Raw genomic sequence first — 17,014 nt, forward strand, 5'->3', positions numbered from 1 at the left:
TATGTACCAGGCAGGCGAGGATCAAAAGAACACGTTTAATTGCTGCAGGAGGCACCTGCAGACGCAGAGGCTGCTGACGGTGGCGAGGATGGAAAGGGGGGCCTGACTCAAGCAACAAGAATCCAGAGGACCCCAATAACTGGAAATGGAGGGGATTAATGGACCCTTGCTATGGCCTGGGACACAGGTGCAGGGTTTGAGAGCTGCGGCATGTGGGTGATGTCCCTGCATGGGCAGGGCGGGAAGAGGCGGGTATGTGGGTCCAGAGGACGTGAGGGAGGACAGCCCTGCGCCCTGCGCCATCTGAAGGTCAGCAGGTGTTAAGAGGAGCAGGGTGACGGGGCCAAGGGCGGCAAGACCAGAGGAGTGTCGTGTCCAGGGATCTGGGGAGGCCACCTCCTGGCCATCGAGGGACAGGGTCCCTTGGGTGCAGGGGTCCCTTGGGTTGAGGTTTGGGAGCAGGAAACAGGGCTCTGTGAGCCGACAGTCCCTCCCTGCCGGGGATGGAGGGACAAGCACGCTGAGGAGAGAAGCCGGCGTTGGGGGGACGCAGGCAGTGTGCCCAGAGATGAGGGCACCCCCTCAGCCAGTGGTTCACACAGCCATTGCCTGAGGGAAGAGGGAAAGGACGCTGCTCACGGCTCGCTCGGGAGGAGCTCAGCAGGGGCTGCTCCCCTAAAGGCCGCCCAGTGTCCTTCCAGGCGTCAGTGCTGCAGCTGGCTGGCCTTGGGGACCCTGAAGGGTGTCCAGTAGGGGCTGAGCTGGGGAAAGGGCTGGGGGCAGGGACAAGTCAGACCAGGGTCAGGAGCAGGCCAGGGCCGCAAGGTGCAGTGGGCGGTGGGGCAGGGCCCTGTGACCTTGGGGAAAGCATGGGGCAGGGGCCTGGCTGCTCCCAGACTTGCCTCTGAGCCCTGGGTCTGCTCATCCTTTGCTCCGTTGGTTCCAAAAAGGGCCTGTCCCCAAGAAAGGGCAGCAAGAGGAGGAGGGACGTGACTTGGTATCCTAAGGTGCAGCAGCCAGCCGCTGACGAGGATGGGGAGGGCCGGGGGGGAGGGAGGGCCGCTGACGAGGATGGGGAGGGCCGGGGGGGGAGGGCCGCTGAGGAGGATGGGGAGGGCCGGGGGGGAGGGCCGCTGACGAGGATGGGGAGGGCCGGGGGGGGAGGGCCGCTGAGGAGGATGGGGAGGGCCGGGGGGGAGGGAGGGCCGCTGACGAGGATGGGGAGGGCCAGGGGGGAGGGCCGCTGACGAGGATGGGGAGGGCCGGGGGGGAGGGCCGCTGACGAGGATGGGGAGGGCCGGGGGGGAGGGCCGCTGAGGAGGATGGGGAGGGCCGGGGGGGAGGGAGGGCCGCTGACGAGGATGGGGAGGGCCGGGGGGGAGGGCCGCTGACGAGGATGGGGAGGGCCGGGGGGGGAGGGCCGCTGAGGAGGATGGGGAGGGCCGGGGGGGGGGAGGGCCGGGGGGGAGGGAGGGCCGCTGACGAGGATGGGGAGGGCCGGGGGGGGAGGGCCGCTGACGAGGATGGGGAGGGCCGGGGGGGGAGGGCCGCTGACGAGGATGGGGAGGGCCGGGGGGGAGGGCCGCTGACGAGGATGGGGAGGGCCGGGGGGGGAGGGCCGCTGACGAGGATGGGGAGGGCCGGGGGGGAGGGAGGGCCGCTGACGAGGATGGGGAGGGCCGGGGGGGAGGGAGGGCCGCTGACGAGGATGGGGAGGGCCGGGGGGGGAGGGCCGCTGAGGAGGATGGGGAGGGCCGGGGGGGAGGGCCGCTGACGAGGATGGGGAGGGCCGGGGGGGAGGGCCGCTGAGGAGGATGGGGAGGGCCGGGGGGGAGGGAGGGCCGCTGACGAGGATGGGGAGGGCCGGGGGAGGGCCGGGACCGGCCACGCGGTCACCTCATTCTCCGCCAGCGCCTGCTTAGCCAGGTAGTATTCCCGCTTCACTTTGATCTCCACAGACTCGGGGACGTCGGGCACCAGAAGGTCCAGGAGCCGGCCGACGGAGAAAACCACGTGCTGGGAGCAGAGGAGGGCACTCAGCCCCACCCGTGGTAAAGACAAACACCCAGAATGGCCTTCCCGGGGCCAAGCAGGCCTCGGCTCCAGCACCTGCTCCCAGCTGCACGTGGAGCTAGAAAGCAGTCGAGCAGGAAAAGGAACCCCAGAAGGGTCAGAGGCCACCCCAGCTTTTGTGGCCCTGGAGCTCCTGTGGAGACCCCCACAATCCCCAGGCACTCAGGTCCACACTGCAGCCCGGGGATGAGGCCAGGCAGGGAAAACGAAGGCACAGAGAAGAGCTCGCACTGGACCACGATGACACAGCAAGAAGTGGTCTCACCGATCCCTCTCACGCCACGTGCTCGAAGTAGACAAAGCACGCGGAGGGTATCATGCCAGGTGGGAAAACCAGCAGGTGCCCCGGCTACCTCAAACACAATGACGAAGGCCAGGCGGATCGCAAGGAGATTCCAGTAGGTCTGGGAATAATGTCCATCGTCATCCCGGAAAGCCCGATACCTGCCGGAGACGCAGGACCTCAGCACGTGGGGCCAGGCAGTGTCGGCTGCACAGGTGCCTCCGGAATCAGCCTTTTCCCACCGTTTCCCTCTCTGATCCTGCGTTCCAGGCCTGGCTCTTCATCAAGGGTGCCTGAAATGGGAATTATTCCCAAACAGGATACTCTGACAACACCTTTAACTGGTGGGTTCCAAAGGTGGATAGGCTGGTTGTCCCCCACAGGGCTACACTGCCCCCCACCCCCGCAGTGGCAAATGCCTTATTTTCTAGTAGATGTGACAGTCCAGTGAGTCTGCTTCTACGAATGATGTCAGCCTACTTACAAGGTGAAAATTCGCCTGTCACCGACCTGCTCAGAGACTGTGCCTGCCCAGCCAAGCCCTCCCTCCCATCATAACCCACAGTCAGCTTCACGTGCTATTTCAGACCTTGGCATCTTCCTGTGTCTCTGTCACATGGTCAAGATTTGACATTCTATTTTCTAATATAAATCACATGTTGCACTCCACAAGAAGCATTACCATGGCCAACTTTGTAGGAAAAGAAAAAAAAACAAATATTGAAAGTTAAAAATATAGCCATTGGAGGCCGGGCGCGGTGGCTCACGCCTGTAATCCCAGCACTTTGGGAGGCCGAGGCGGGTGGATCACGAGGTCAAGAGATCGAGACCATCCTGGTCAACATGGTGAAACCCCGTCTCTACTAAAAATACAAAAAATCAGCTGGGCATGGTGGTGCGTGCCTGTAATCCCAGCTACTCAGGAGGCTGAGGCAGGAGAATTGCCTGAACCCAGGAGGCGGAGGTTGCGGTGAGCCGAGATTGTGCCATTGCACTCCAGCCTGGGTAACAAGAGCGAAACTCCGTCTCAAAAAAATATATATATAGCCATTGGAAAAAAAAAAAATCCTTCAAATGAATGGGATAAACTTCTTTTAAGTGGCTGGACGCAGCAGAAGAGAGACTGGGGTCTGGAAGACAGTGAGGATGAGACCAGCCTGCGGGCAGCACAGCACGTGTCCAACACACGGGAGGAGCAAGCCGCAGCCGGGTGGGGGGCGGGGAGCCAGGCGACAGTGGACAAGCAGAGAAGCACTGCCAGAAGGAATCAGGTGGAGACGCTTCCAGAACTAAACGACAACTCTAAGCGGGGCGCGGTGGCTCACGCCTGTAATCCCAGCACTTTTGGGAGGCTGAGACAGCTTGATCACTTGAGGTCAGGAGTTCAAAAACAGCCCGGCCAACATGATGAAACCTCCGTCTCTACTAAAAATACAAAACAGTAGCCAAGCATGGTAGCATGCGCCTGGGAGACTGGGGCAGGAGAATCACTTGAACCTGGGAGGTGGAGGTTGTGTGAGCCGAGATTGTGCCACTGCACTCCAGCCTGGGCGACAAGAGCAAAACTCCAACTCAAAAAAGAGAAAACCCTCTTACTCCAGCCCCTGGAGTAGCTGAGATTATAGGCATGCACCACCATGCCCTGGTAATTTTTTTTTTTTTTTACCATAGAGAGTTTCACCATGTTGGTCAGGATAGTCTCGAACTCCTGACCTCAAATGATCCACCTGCCTTGGCCTCTGAAACTGCTGGGATTATAGGTATGAGCCACCGTGCCTCACCAAATTTTTTTTTAAGAGACAGAGTCTCTGTCACCCAAGCTGGAGTGTGCTGGCGTGATCACAGCTCACTGCAGCCCTGGGCTCAAGCGATCCTCCCACCTCAGTCTCCCAAGTAGCTGGAACTACAAGTGGATGCCTCCAGGCCTGGCTAATTTTTTAAATTTTTGTAGAGATGAGGTCTCACCATGTTGCCCAGGCTATCTCAAACTCCTGGGCTCAAGCAGTCTTCCCAACCCAGCCTCCTAAAGTGCTGGGATTACAGAAAAATTCTTTCTTTCTTTCTTTTTTTTTTTTTGAGACAGAGTCTCACTCTGTTGCCCAGGCGGGAGTGCAGTGGCACCATCACAGCTCACTGCAACCTCTGCCTCCCAGGTTCAAGCAATGCCTGTGAGTCAGCCTCCCAAGTAGCTGTGATTACAAGCATGTGCTACCACACCCAGATACATAGAGATACATATATAGAGATACACAGATATATTTTGTATTTTTCGTAGAGACAGAGGTTTCATCATGTTGGCCAGGCTGGTCTCGAACTCCTGACCTCAGGTGATCCACCCACCTTGGCCTCCCAAAGTGCTGGGATTATAGGCATGAGGTACCGTGCCCAGCCAGAAACATTCTTAAATGCTATGAATACTTCCAATCAGAAAAGCCAAGTCACGAAAGAATAATATTGTCCAAGAACTGAGAGAAAAGAACCTATAATTTTATACCCACTATTTGAAGGACAAAAATGCAGGGAGATATTATCATACATATATCATGGAGATATTCTACCTATATCTCCATGCATTTTTGCCTATGAAGAGCCCACCAACCACGTCTTTACTGAAAGAATTATTAAAGGATATACTTCAGCATGAAAAGAAATCAACTCAGAGGGAAAGCAATGAATAAGAAATTACTCGGCCGGGCGCGGTGGCTCAAGCCTGTAATCCCAGCACTTTGGGAGGCCGAGGCGGGTGGATCACAAGGTCAAGAGATCGAGACCATCTTGGTCAACATGGTGAAACCCCGTCTCTACTAAAAATACAAAAAAAAAAAAATAGCTGGGCATGGTGGCGCGTGCCTGTAATCCCAGCTACTCAGGAGGCTGAGGCAGGAGAATTGCCTGAACCCAGGAGGCGGAGGTTGCGGTGAGCCGAGATCGCGCCATTGCACTCCAGCCTGGGTAACAAGAGCGAAACTCCGTCTCAAAAAAAAAAAAAAAAAAAAAAAAAAAAAAAAGAAATTACTGTAACCACAGAGGTTTACAATATACACAAATAAATCTGATGAACAGATGACAAATGTTTCGTGAATGTTTTTAACAAAAACTACGTATAACAGTAGGATGGAGAGATTGGTGCTCACTGGATGGTGAGGCATGTAAAGATCCTTGTCACACAGAGAGAGGAAGCCAAATTGAATTCATTAAGGCTTTGTTAGGATAATATACAGTTAAGAATGTGCTGGCCAGGTGTGGTGGCTTGTGCTTTTAATCCCAGTGCTTTGGGAGGCCAAGGGACTGCTTGAGGCGAGGAGTTTGAGGCCAGGGTAACAGAACAGAGAGACCCCATCATCTCTTAAAAACCAAAGCCAGGCCTGGTGGCACACTCCTGCAGTTCAGCTTCTCAGGCGGTTGAGGTAGGAGGATTGCTTGAGCCCAGGAATTCTAGGCTGCAGTGAGGTGCAATTGTGGCAGTGCATTCCAGCATGGGATACAAAGCAAGAACCAGCCTCAAAAAAATAAAAATAAATAAACAATAAAAAAGAATGGACGGTAAACATGGGTAACCCCTAAAATAATAGAAATATATGCCATCACTTCCAAAAAAAAAAAAAAAGAAGAAGAAGAATTTTTACCCGTAAGTCAGGAGAGAAGGAATAAGAAGAATAAAGAATAAAAGGAAGGCTGGGCGCGGTGGCTCAAGCGTGTAATCCCAGCACTTTGGGAGGCCGACGCGGGTGGATCACGAGGTCAAGAGATCGAGACCATCCTGGTCAACATGGTGAAACCCCGTCTCTACTAAAAACAAAAAAAATTAGCTGGGCATGGTGGCGCGTGCCTGTAATCCCAGCTACTCGGGAGGCTGAGGCAGGAGAATCGCCTGAACCCAGGAGGCGGAGGCTGCGGTGAGCCGAGATCGCGCCATTGCACTCCAGCCTGGGTAACGAGAGCAAAACTCCGTCTCAAAGAAAAAAAAAAAAGAATAAAAGGAAAATATCCATTACGAAGAGATCACAAGAATGAACTAACTCATACGCCACGAAGAAGTTCAAAATACTAAAGCAAAACCTGAGGGGACCCTACATGGAAAATCTGATAACCCTACGGCTTAATTTTATTGTTTAGATTTTCTCCAAAATTAGGAGACTATGATTTTTTTTGAAGTTTGCTTGAAACATGCACAACGTCATTACAACCAGATCGCAAAGGCGGCCTCCAGAAACGCGGGGGAGGCACCTCCCGGCGCTCCGCAGCGTCTGCGGCCACCACCGGCCACAGGATCCACGACCGGCCTCCCGGCCCCCGCCCGGCGCGGGGCTCACCTGCAGGTGCGGTTGTGCGCGGCGGCGAACGGGGGCGGGGCGCGCGCCAGCGTGAAGTTGACGAAGCCCCGCAGGTCGCGGGCGCGGGTCCACTGGTAGTAGGCGCGCGGCAGGAAGTCGGACGAGAAGGCCAGGAGGAAGGCCTGGGCGCGGGGCGGTCGGCGTCGGCGTCGGCGTCGGCGGGGCGGCCCCTCCCGCCCCCGCGCGCCCCCCGCTCCCCGCCCCCGCCCCCGCCGCTCCTTCCCGCCCCCCGCTCCCGCCTCCCCCTCCCTCCTCCCTCCTCCGTGCGTCCTCTCCCGCCCCCCGCCCCCTCCCGCCAGGCCCTCACGTTGCTGGTGACCGCCAGGTGCGTGATGCCCGTCAGGACGTGGAACCAGATGCCGATGTCCTGGGCGCGCTCGGCCACCGGGCGCCGGTACTCGCAGACGAACTTGCGCGCGTCCAGGCGGATCTCCACCCAGTTGTTGAGCAGCGCGAAGAGCGGCGCGAGCGGACAGGCGGCCACGAAGATGGTGACGAAGCCGAACTGCAGCACTGCGGGGCGGGGGGCACGGCCGGGCTCCGCCACTGTCCGCCCCCAGCCCTGGGAACGCGCCCCCCGCGGAGGACCCGCCCGGCCACGTGGCGCCGCCTCCCCTGACCGGACCCAGGCCGCTGTCCTGCCCTGCGCTCCCGTTTCTGGCTGGTCACGGCCCTTCCTGGGCTCGGTGAAGTCGGGGACCAACTCCGGGCGGGCGGGAGTGGGAGCAGAAGCTGCTTCCGATCTCACACCCCGCTTCTCCGCTCACTCCTCAGGGGAGCTGTTAGGAAACGGCTCTTTGGAAGGGGTTCCTGGGCCTTCTGTGAGCATCAGCAGTGAGATCGTCGGGGCCCAGGGTCCAGGTGGCTCAGGGCGTCCACTCCTCACCCTGGGAACTGGCCTGGTCCCTTTCCTCGGATGCCGCGGCTACCCTGGGGAGCTCCGGGGCCTGCTGGCTCAGGGGCCTGTCTGCTAGGTTAAGAGCTGCCTGCCAGGCGCGGTGGCTCACGCCTCCCAGCAGTTTGGGAGGCTGAGGCGGGTGGATCACCTGAGTTCACGAGTTCGAGACCAGCCTGGCCAACATGGTGAAACCCCGTCTCCACTAAAAATACAAAAATTAGCCAAGCGTGGTGATGCGCGTCTGTAGTCCCAGCTACTCAGGAGGCTGAGGCAGGAGAATCGCTTGAACCCAGGAGGTGGAGGTTGCAGTGAGCTGAGATCGTGCCCCTGCGCTCCAGGCTGGGCGACAGAGCGAGACTCCATCTTGAAAAAACAAAACAGAAAACAGCTGCCTGATTCCTTCTCCTTTTTTTTTTTTGAGACAGAGTTTCTCTCCTTACCCAGGCTGGAGTGCAATGGCGCGATCTCGGCTCACCGCAACCTCCGCCTCCTGGGTTCGGGCAATTCTCCTGCCCCAGCCTCCTGAGTAGCTGGGATTACAGGCACGTGCCACCATGCCCAGCTAATTTTTTGTATTTTTAGTAGAGACGGGGTTTCACCATGTTGACCAGGATGGTCTCAATCTGTTGACCTCGTGATCCACCCGCGTCGGCCTCCCAAAGTGCTGGGATGACAGGCTTGAGCCACCGCGCCCGGCCCTCCTTCTCCCTTTTGTCAGCTCAGTCAGACCCTGCACTGCAGGGACAGCACGGGCGACACAGACCCGCCTTCTGAGGGCACCACCTGTGCAGGCGGTGAGCCACCACCTGGCAAGGTGACAGGTGTGGGTCCAGCAGACAGCGTGGGCATGGAGGGCACTTCTGGGGCCCCTCCAGGCCGCTGCCTCCCAGTGCGGCCTCACCCTCGGAGAGCCTCTGTCAGCCGGCGGGGCCTGCTTTCCTAATTCTTCCCTTGCTCTGGCCCAGGGGAACTCTGCAACCGCCCCAGGGCCTCCTCCTTGTGCCAGAGCCCCCAGTCCTCCGCCGACCCTCCCGGGCACTCTCGGGGGAAGAGAATACTTTTCTGGATTCTTCTCAGACAGATCCTCTGTTCCCACCCCGCCCCACAGCATATTTCAGGGCAGCTGTAGTCAGGCTGGAAGGCCCCTGAGCAAGTGGCCTCCCCCTTCCCCCCGCCGGCCACGGCCACAGCTGCTAACGGGCTCCTACCCATTTCGAGGTACTCGTCAAACAGACCCTCACAGGGCACAAGTTCGTAGTCAGCCTCCCAGGGCTCCTGGCCAGCCCCCGCAGAAGCTCCTGCCTTCCTCTTGGAGCGAAGCCGGAACTTCTGCCACCAGCCCTTTAGCTTCCTGGTGACGGGAATACAGCAAAACAGCCGTTGATCCTACGTGGGTCTCAGTGGCTGCTACAGTCCTGGGCAAGATGTGGTCAGGACCAACCTGTTGCTTTGCAATTAAAGAACAGCAGGGAGGGATGGGTCTGGGGCCGAGGAGTGGACCCAGTGGGAGCCAACACCTTTGCAGATGGGACTCAGTGAGGGCGTCTGTGTCCTCGGTCTAATTGGGGGGACAGTCCACCCTCCCAGACTCCTGCATTGTTCCTTAAGGCTTTAGGGGCGATGGGCCCCCCAGAATTGCAAACAGTGTCAAGAGCTATGCCAAGGCTGGGAGAGAGTGGACGAGGACCACTGTTGTGTGCCAGGGAAAGCAGATGCCATGGGGGCCCACGTCGGGTTTGCCCTGCATGGGGGCATGTGTGCATGTTGCTTTATCACACTGTCACTCATCTACGCCCTGTTCCTGCCAGGCACGGAGCTCCGCCCTCCACCTTAAGGTCGTGTGGCTTCATAGCCCCAATAGTTCCAAGAGGCAGGGCCATCCTCTCGGGATGTGGCACGGCCACCATCTCCCAACTGCCACTTGTGGTGGCCCAGGAAAGTCAGTGCTGACTTGGGAGCTGCCTTCTGGGGGGAAATCAGGTCTTCAGGGAGCGCTGGGAGGGTGGTCAGGTCAATCTGGCCTTGAGTGGGAGCACAGGCCCTGGGCAGCCTCCTTGAAGGCCTGTGGCCTGTGAGGGAGACCCAGGTGCCTTCATGGGGGCCACAATGCCTGCCAGTAGAGGTGGCACCAGGGAGATGGAAGCCTTGTGGTCAGGGGTCCCTGGCAAGGGCATATGAGGCAGATGTGTCTGAGGATCAAGCCTGGGGCCTCATTTTCCTCCTCCTTCTTGCTCTGTGTTGGGGGCTGGGGACACCAAAGAACTCTGGCCAAAGCATCTCTGAATGGACAGAGCCGTCACCCCAGCCTTGGGCCCAGGAGCCCAGGCCCCTCCCCAGTCAAAGCTGGTCCCAGGGGTAGCGCCTTCCACAGCCATAACCCAGAAGACCTCAGCCAGCCACAGGGCAGCTGCAGGGTGGGCAGCCCAGAGCCCGGGGCAGATGGCCCAGCACACTCCTTGTTCCCCTCCCCACACAAGGTCTTAAGTGTCCAGGAAGGGACCGACCCTGGCTCCCCTTCACCTCTTCTCCCAGCTAGGGCCAGGCTGGAGGCGCTACTCCCAGGTGCTCTGGGGTCGCTTGGCCCTGGGATGCCACTTGGGGCGGAGTTGGGGACTCACGGGATGAGGAGCTCCTGCATGTTGTTGATGACCTGCTTGCCCACCATGATGACCAGGAGCTCCTGTGCCAGCTCGATGAGGCAGCCTCCCGCTGCGCACTGCAGAAGCAGGACTCGCGTCAGCCAGGAGAGGTACCTGCCACTCCCCCCCATCCTGGTCGCAGGGCCGGCCGTCTTCCCGGCCCCCTCCTCCCTTCTGAACGGCCACAGGGAGTGCTGCTCTGTGAACCTAATGGCACCATAGTTTTCCTTTGTTTTTTTGTTTTTTGGTTTTTTTTTGAGACCAAGTTTTGCTCGTTACCCAGGCAGGAGTGCAGTGGCGCGATCTCGGCTCACCGCAACCTCCGCTTCCTGGGTTCAGGCAATTCTTCTGCCTCAGCCTCCTGAGTAGCTGGGATTACAGGCACGTGCCACCATGCCCGGCTAATTTTTTGTATTTTTAGTAGAGACGGGGTTTCACCACGTTGACCAGGATGGTCTCGATCTCTTGACCTCGTGATCCACCCGCCTCGGCCTCCCAAAGTGCTGAGATTACAGACTTGAGCCACCACGCCTGGCCTCACAGTCTTCCTTTGGAGACCCCAGTTATGGGCTTCCATGGGGCTGACTACAGCCTCTGGCTTCAGGACAGACCCACAGGGCAGCCCCCAATCGGTGACCCGGCTCAAGCCACTGAGGTGGACCCAGGGAGTTCCCAGACCCCGTGCCTTGCAAGGGGTGCTATGTCCAAGAGTGTTGGGCTCCTTCCCTCCAGATGGGGAGCAGCTTTCTGAGAACACAGCCATGCTGGGAACAGCAATGCAGCTTTTTAAAACACCTGGATCATTCTTACCTGAGCCTGCAGCGCCCTGAGAGTTTTCCGTACAGGAGCCAAGGAAACACCTTTTTTGTGTAAGCCAGGTTCTCACTTACAGTGGAAGGCCCTCCGGCTGGTCTGCTCTGGCACCCACAGCCCCACCCCACCCCAGCCCAGCCTGCCCTTTCCCCCCTCACAGGAAAGTAGCGCCTCTTCGGGGGCAGCCGACTCGTGGCCTCGGCCCCATGTGAAGTTTTTCTCTGCCCTCCTCCTCCAAAAGGTGGTCTTCCAGGCCAGGCTCTCAGCAGGAGCCCACTTATGCCCCAGCCCAGAGGCCGTGTGTGGCTGGCTCCAGACACACCTACCCTGTTGCCTGTGACCCGGCTGCTGGGGCGTGCCCGGCCCTCACCCAGGACAGGCTGTGCCGTGTCCTGGGGACAGTTTTCAGGGCTTTTCTACATGTCTTGGAGGGTAAGGGGCACAGTGGAGACTGCTGCTGGGGTGATGCATGTATCCGTAAGTTGCACCAGGATCTGTCTCGGGGTCTGGTTTGCAGGGATCCCCGCATGACAGCAATGCTTCATCCTCCACCAGGTCAACTTCCATTTACATTCCGGAAAACCAGGTTCACACCTGGCTCTTAGAATTACAGAGTCAATGTAAGCCCAGCACTTTGGGAAGCTGAGGCGGGCGGATCACCTGAGGTCAGGAATTTGAGACCAGCCTGACCAACATGGAGAAACCCCATCTCTGCTAAAAATACAAAATTAGCTGGGCATGGTGGCGCGTGCCTGTAATCCCAGCTACTTGGGAGGCTGAGGCAGGAGAATTGCTTGAACCCAGGAGGCGGAGGCTGCAGTGAGCCAAGATCACGCCATTGCACCCCAGCCTGGGCAACAAGAGCGCAACTCCATCTCAAAAAAATAAATAAATAAAGGGGGAAAAAGAAGTCACGGAGTCACTAAGAAAGGCAGAGCCCACTGCGCTGGTGAGGAGAGGGCAGCCGGCCGCAGCACGCCAAGCCCGTGAGGGAAGCCGGCCTCTGCGGCCCCCGCGGGCCAGACTCCGCGTCCGACGTGATGGGTCACACTTGTCTCAGGCTTTTGGTTTGCTTGTGGGTTTCTTTTGTGTGGAGGCGAGGTCTCGCTGTGTCCCCCAAGCTGGGCTCCTGCTCCTGGGCTCAAGCGACCCTCCTCCTTCTGCCCCCTAAGTGCTGAGATCATAGGCATAAGCCACTGCACCCAGCCCGGCACGTGTAGGGTGTGTCCCTGAATGGGGCATGTTGGGGTGAGAATTAGTGGCGAAGAGGCTGCGAGTCCTGGCGGCAGCTGCACAGCCGGCCCTGGCTAGGCGATGAGGCGGCCGGTGTGGGAGGAATTGCCACCAGTCGAAGCTGGAATGGCAGTGAGAGGAGCACACAGCTCATCAGCCGGCGCGGCCTCTGGCACACTCACCTCCTCACTGCGGACTCCAAACAAGGTGCGGTAGTTGCCTGGGTATCCCACAAACCTGGGGCAAAGTTAAGGTCATGAGCCTTGCCGGGTTCCTGCCTGTCTGCTCCCACCTCCCAGGCTGTGGCGGGGGCAGGGGGGCCGGAGCAGAGCTGCCACACCTGCCCTGGTGGGCGTAACCCGTGGACTCCAGGCTGCAACGTGGCCTCCTGTGGACCGCTGAGCTGGGGGGGACCAAGAGGCGGGCAGCCCCCGTCTGGGTAGAGGTGCAAGGCAGCACGGGCCACGTCCCCCGCCCGGGACTCCTGTTCCATCCTCCACCCTCCCTGCACACGCTGAATGAAGCCCGGGGGCCACGAAGCTGGGAAACGTGAGCTGTGGCCGGGGTGGGGGTGGGGCACCCACCTGCCCTTGAAGAAGGCGATGTAGATGGGGGAGGAGTAGAAGTTGACAAACTGGAAGATGAAGACCTTGAGGGTGAAGGCGTCCTCGAACTTGGTCTGTGTGCGGTGCATTTCTGTGGCACGGAGAGCCCAGGCTCAGTCCCTGGGGGAGTCGCCAGCATCCAACTAGACTCTCCTAGGACCACCTCGCCACACGGGGGTGAGGAAAAGGCCGCATCATCCAGATATTTTACAGAGATTCAAAGACGGGGGCAAAAGTGTGACAGTGCCAAAGCCCCCCAAAACATGCTGAGGGGGCTGGGAGATGGGTGACACCCTGTGTCCCAGCGCTAATGATGAATGCGCTCACGGGCGAGCGGTCAGGGGCTGGGTCAGAGGAACAGAATCGAGGCCGAGGCCGTGCAGGGGACTGGCCACGATGCAGGTGCCGGAGGTGGGAGCATAAAAGGCTAAAGGTTATGGGAGGCACAACGCCCGCCCCACCGTCGCGGAAGCAGCTGGCGGCTCCCTCGGGGCCCTGCCCTTGGCCGCCAGCACCAGGAACCTCAGGTCTCTGCCTTCCCCTGGCTGCCCACCAGGAGGCACTCCCTCCTCACTGCAGCCCCTCCTAGAACCCGGCTCCAGGGCAGGGTGACAGCTTTTGTTCAAGGTCATTCACCCCCACGGCTAGAACAGGGCTGGTGACAGGCAGCAGCTTGTGGAAGGGATGGATTGGTCCATACGTGTCTGTCCTCAGGAAATGAGACAGGGAAAGAGAAGACGGGACAGGAAGAGGGAAGGGCTGACCGGCAGCGGCTGCCCCGGGGACTTCCCAGCCCAGCGGCTGCCCCCCACGCCACCCGGCAGAAGCTCAGCGGCCCTGTTCTACAGGGGCGACTCCCACCTGGGGACCTCACAGCCTCGGGGGCCCTGTGGAGGGCGAGAACTCCTCTCAGGTGCCCGAGTGCCGCCAGGGTCCTTTTTCCCCAGGAAAGCCCCACTGACTGGGCTCTTTTAAGGGGGCCTCTGGGGAGGCTCAGACGCCTCCAGTCTGTACCACATTTAGAAATGGGGGTGCTGGCACCCCAAACCAGGAATTGTGTCCCACCTGGGGTGCCAGAAACAAAAAGTAAGAAAGAGAAAGAGAACCAGGCACCACGGCCCACGCCTGCCATCCAGCACTTGGAAAGGCCCAGGCAGGATCATCATCGCTTGAGGCCCGGAGCTCGGGGTCACGTAGTGAGACCGTCTCCATAAAAAAAAAGTCATCTGGGCACAGGGGTGCGTGCCTGCGGTCCCAGGTACTCAGGAGGCTGCGGCAGGAGGGTCCCTTGAGCTTGGGAGGCCACGGCTGCAGCTACAGTGAGCCGTGATTGTGCCAGTGCACTCCAGCCCGGGCAACAGAGTAAGATCGTCTCAAAAGAAAAAAACATAAAGAAGAAAGAAACAGAAACGAGCGACCCTGCGTGTCAGCGAGTGAGAGTCATGTTGGCCCGGTCGGCACCTGGCCGGGCCCGGCCCACTCACCCCACCGTGTCAGGACATGGGCCAGGGTCACATAGATCTTGGACAGCATGAGGATGAAGACGAGGTTCACCACAGACCCCGTGAGGCTGGCGATGCGCGAGGCCTGAGGGGAGACGGGCGGTCAGCGCCGGACGAGAGGCCGCTCCGGACCCCCCGAGGCAGCCGGCAGAGGCTCACCCAGGCAGCGAGGACCGTGTTGCCCGACCTGGACACCACGATGGCCATGATGGTGCGGTACAGGATGATAGACACGACGCCCATGACCACCACGGCCACCTGCGGGCGGGGAGGCCCGAGCGCTCCTTCAGCCTCAGGCCATGGCCCCTGACGCCCTTCTAGTCCACTCTGGCCCTCGCTCTGCCTTCCCTAGGAAGCCCCCCACCTCCAGCCCTGCTGTGCTCCCAGGCCGTGTCCTTCCTGGTGGCTGCTCAGGCAGAGGTGGGTGGGTTTAGGGTTAGAGGCTGGGCCACATCTGGGCATCAAGGCAGCCACTGTGAGTGTCAGAGAGGCATTCTGTCCCAGGAATTGGGGATTCCTGACATCTTGGCAGGGGTGGGAGGGGTCCCATTAGGAAGCCCTTTGGCTGGAAGGCAAGACAGGGTGCAGGGAACTCCCCTGCTGCCTGCCTGCCTCTCTTTTCCTTGAAACCGACCTCCTTGCTTGAAAGATGCCCCATGCCCACACCCACAGGGAGATCCTCCCCAGCCCTCTGCGTGATACACCTGCTCTCCGAGCCCCAGGCTCAGCCCCTCCCCGGAGCCCAGGCACGTAGGGGCTTCTGCAGGGAGAGAGGGTTCTGGGCTCAGAGGAGGCATCTGGCCTCAGCACCAAGGTGGGAAGGTGGACAAACCCCCTCACATGTGCAGGAGGACAGGGGCGTGAGTGGAGGCGTGGGGACCGCATACCATCACCAGGATCACCACAGAGCCTGCCAGCATGCGGCGTGCGCGGCTCCTCTCGGGGAAGTAGGGCTCGTCCTCGCCCGTGATGGGGTTCGGGGCCGTCATGGGGGCTGAGGCGGCAAACTGGGGCCGAGGCCTCTCCTGGAAGGGAGCCGGCGCTCAGCGGCTGCCCTCGCCGGGCGTGACGATGGCCCCGCGGGGACGGCTCACCTCGATGTCCTCGTAGTCGGAGCAGTCCCAGCGATAGGCCAGCGTGGCACTCTTCCGCTTCCAGTACTCCAGGAGCAGCACGGCCCACAGCGCCATGAACAAGCTGAAGAAGACGGTGCCGCCGTGGTCGAACAGCCGGCCAGCCTGTGGCGGGATGGGGCGCGTCCAGACGGGCTCGAGACGGGAGGCCCCTTGTCCCTTCCAGAGTTCTTTCCTCCTAGAATGGAGGGCGCGTCCCCGCCCCACACACCCCGCTGTGTTTCAGAAGCACAGACCCACAGATGGAGAGGACGTTGGCTCAGGATGGCTCACACCCAGGTCTCGCCCACACCTGACTTTGAGGCTGTGATTTGGGACTGTCTGAGCTGATGACATTTTCATGGGGTTTTGGACCGAGAGTTGATGCTGTAAGGGGTGAGACTCGGGGATGCTGGGATGAGGTGGGTGTATTTTGCACATGGGATGGACTTGAAGTTTTGGGGAGCAGAGGTTGGAGGTTGAACTGCTGGCCCCCAAAAGACATGTCCATGAGGAACCTCAGAATGTAATCTTACTTGAATGAGAGCCTTTCAGAGGTAAGTTAAGAATCTCCAGATGAGAGTACCCTGGACAAACCCTTGTAAGACGGAAGAGGAACCAGCACCCCGACACAGAGAGGAAGGCCAGGTGGAGATGGAAGCAGAGACTGCAGTGAGGCAGCCATGGCCAGGGAGGACGGAGGACCGCCAGCCGAAGCAGAAGCTAGGAGAGGCCTGGGGCTGAGCCCCCAGAACCAGCCCAGCCTGCCAACACCTTGATTCTGAACTGGGGCCCGGGTCTCTGAGATTAAACTTCTGCAGTTTTAAGTCCGATGTGTGGTCCTAGGAAAGACCCAGGTGGATACCCAGGAGTGAGGTCAAAGGGTGTGTGGCCCATCGGTGGTGCCCAGGGCTCTGGGTCCAGTGTGTGTGGGGTTACAAGCAAGGCCTGTACCCTGGGAAGGTAGACAGACCCAGGAAGCACACCGGGCTGGCGTGGGGACAATGGGCTCAGAGACTGCAGGAGCCTCCTGCTCACGTCTCGTAAGTTGAAAATTCTGCTCAGAAGTCCAAACCTTTGGTTCTGCCTGTGCCCTGAGGGCTCCAGGGTTTGTGTGCTTTGGAGCCAAGGGCCAGGCTCCCCCAGAGTGCCAAAGCATCCTGGCGTGGGGGGTCTCCTTGAGTTGGAAGCACTAATATGCCACTGCTGTGTGTAGGCACTCTGCCGCGTGCTGGGAGGTGGGGGCCGGGCATGACCCCAATTCCAGGTGAGAGCGCAAACCTGAAGGAGCTCACCATTATGTGGTGACAAGGACTGGGCTGGTGCAGGCAGTCAGGACCAGGACCAGGGGAGCCACTCTCCTTACGCCCCTACTCCCGAATCCCCCACCCCACCTACCCCTGCTCATACCTGGGCCAGGGCACAGGCGCTGGAGAGCAACCAGAAAGGGCAATCGAGGCAGAGTGGGCACATTTCGAAGCTGTCCTGGCTGCCACACAGCTCCTGCCTGCAAGGCATGGGG

The 17,014-nt window shown here is 59.6% G+C and overlaps 1 protein-coding gene across 1 annotated transcript in view; it reads right to left on the reverse strand.

Moving 5' to 3' along the window:
* Positions 1-21: 21 nt before the first annotated feature.
* ANO7 (anoctamin 7) overlaps positions 22-17,014 on the reverse strand; it is a 36,736-nt gene continuing 19,743 nt past the window's right edge. The window contains exons 11-25 of the mRNA XM_074398726.1: positions 16,903-16,999; positions 15,475-15,618; positions 15,268-15,405; positions 14,540-14,638; positions 14,363-14,465; positions 12,858-12,969; positions 12,456-12,510; positions 10,207-10,304; positions 8,797-8,939; positions 6,998-7,203; positions 6,670-6,812; positions 2,427-2,517; positions 1,897-2,016; positions 903-953; positions 22-609 (exon numbers count right to left, since the gene is read on the reverse strand). Coding sequence (XP_074254827.1) covers positions 595-609; positions 903-953; positions 1,897-2,016; positions 2,427-2,517; positions 6,670-6,812; positions 6,998-7,203; positions 8,797-8,939; positions 10,207-10,304; positions 12,456-12,510; positions 12,858-12,969; positions 14,363-14,465; positions 14,540-14,638; positions 15,268-15,405; positions 15,475-15,618; positions 16,903-16,999 — 1,615 coding nt within the window. The 3' untranslated portion in view covers positions 22-594. The remainder of the gene's footprint in view (positions 610-902; positions 954-1,896; positions 2,017-2,426; positions 2,518-6,669; positions 6,813-6,997; positions 7,204-8,796; positions 8,940-10,206; positions 10,305-12,455; positions 12,511-12,857; positions 12,970-14,362; positions 14,466-14,539; positions 14,639-15,267; positions 15,406-15,474; positions 15,619-16,902; positions 17,000-17,014) is intronic.

Source organism: Saimiri boliviensis, chromosome 5, assembly GCF_048565385.1.
Source record: "Saimiri boliviensis isolate mSaiBol1 chromosome 5, mSaiBol1.pri, whole genome shotgun sequence".
In the NCBI taxonomy this organism is placed as follows: domain Eukaryota; kingdom Metazoa; phylum Chordata; class Mammalia; order Primates; family Cebidae; genus Saimiri; species Saimiri boliviensis.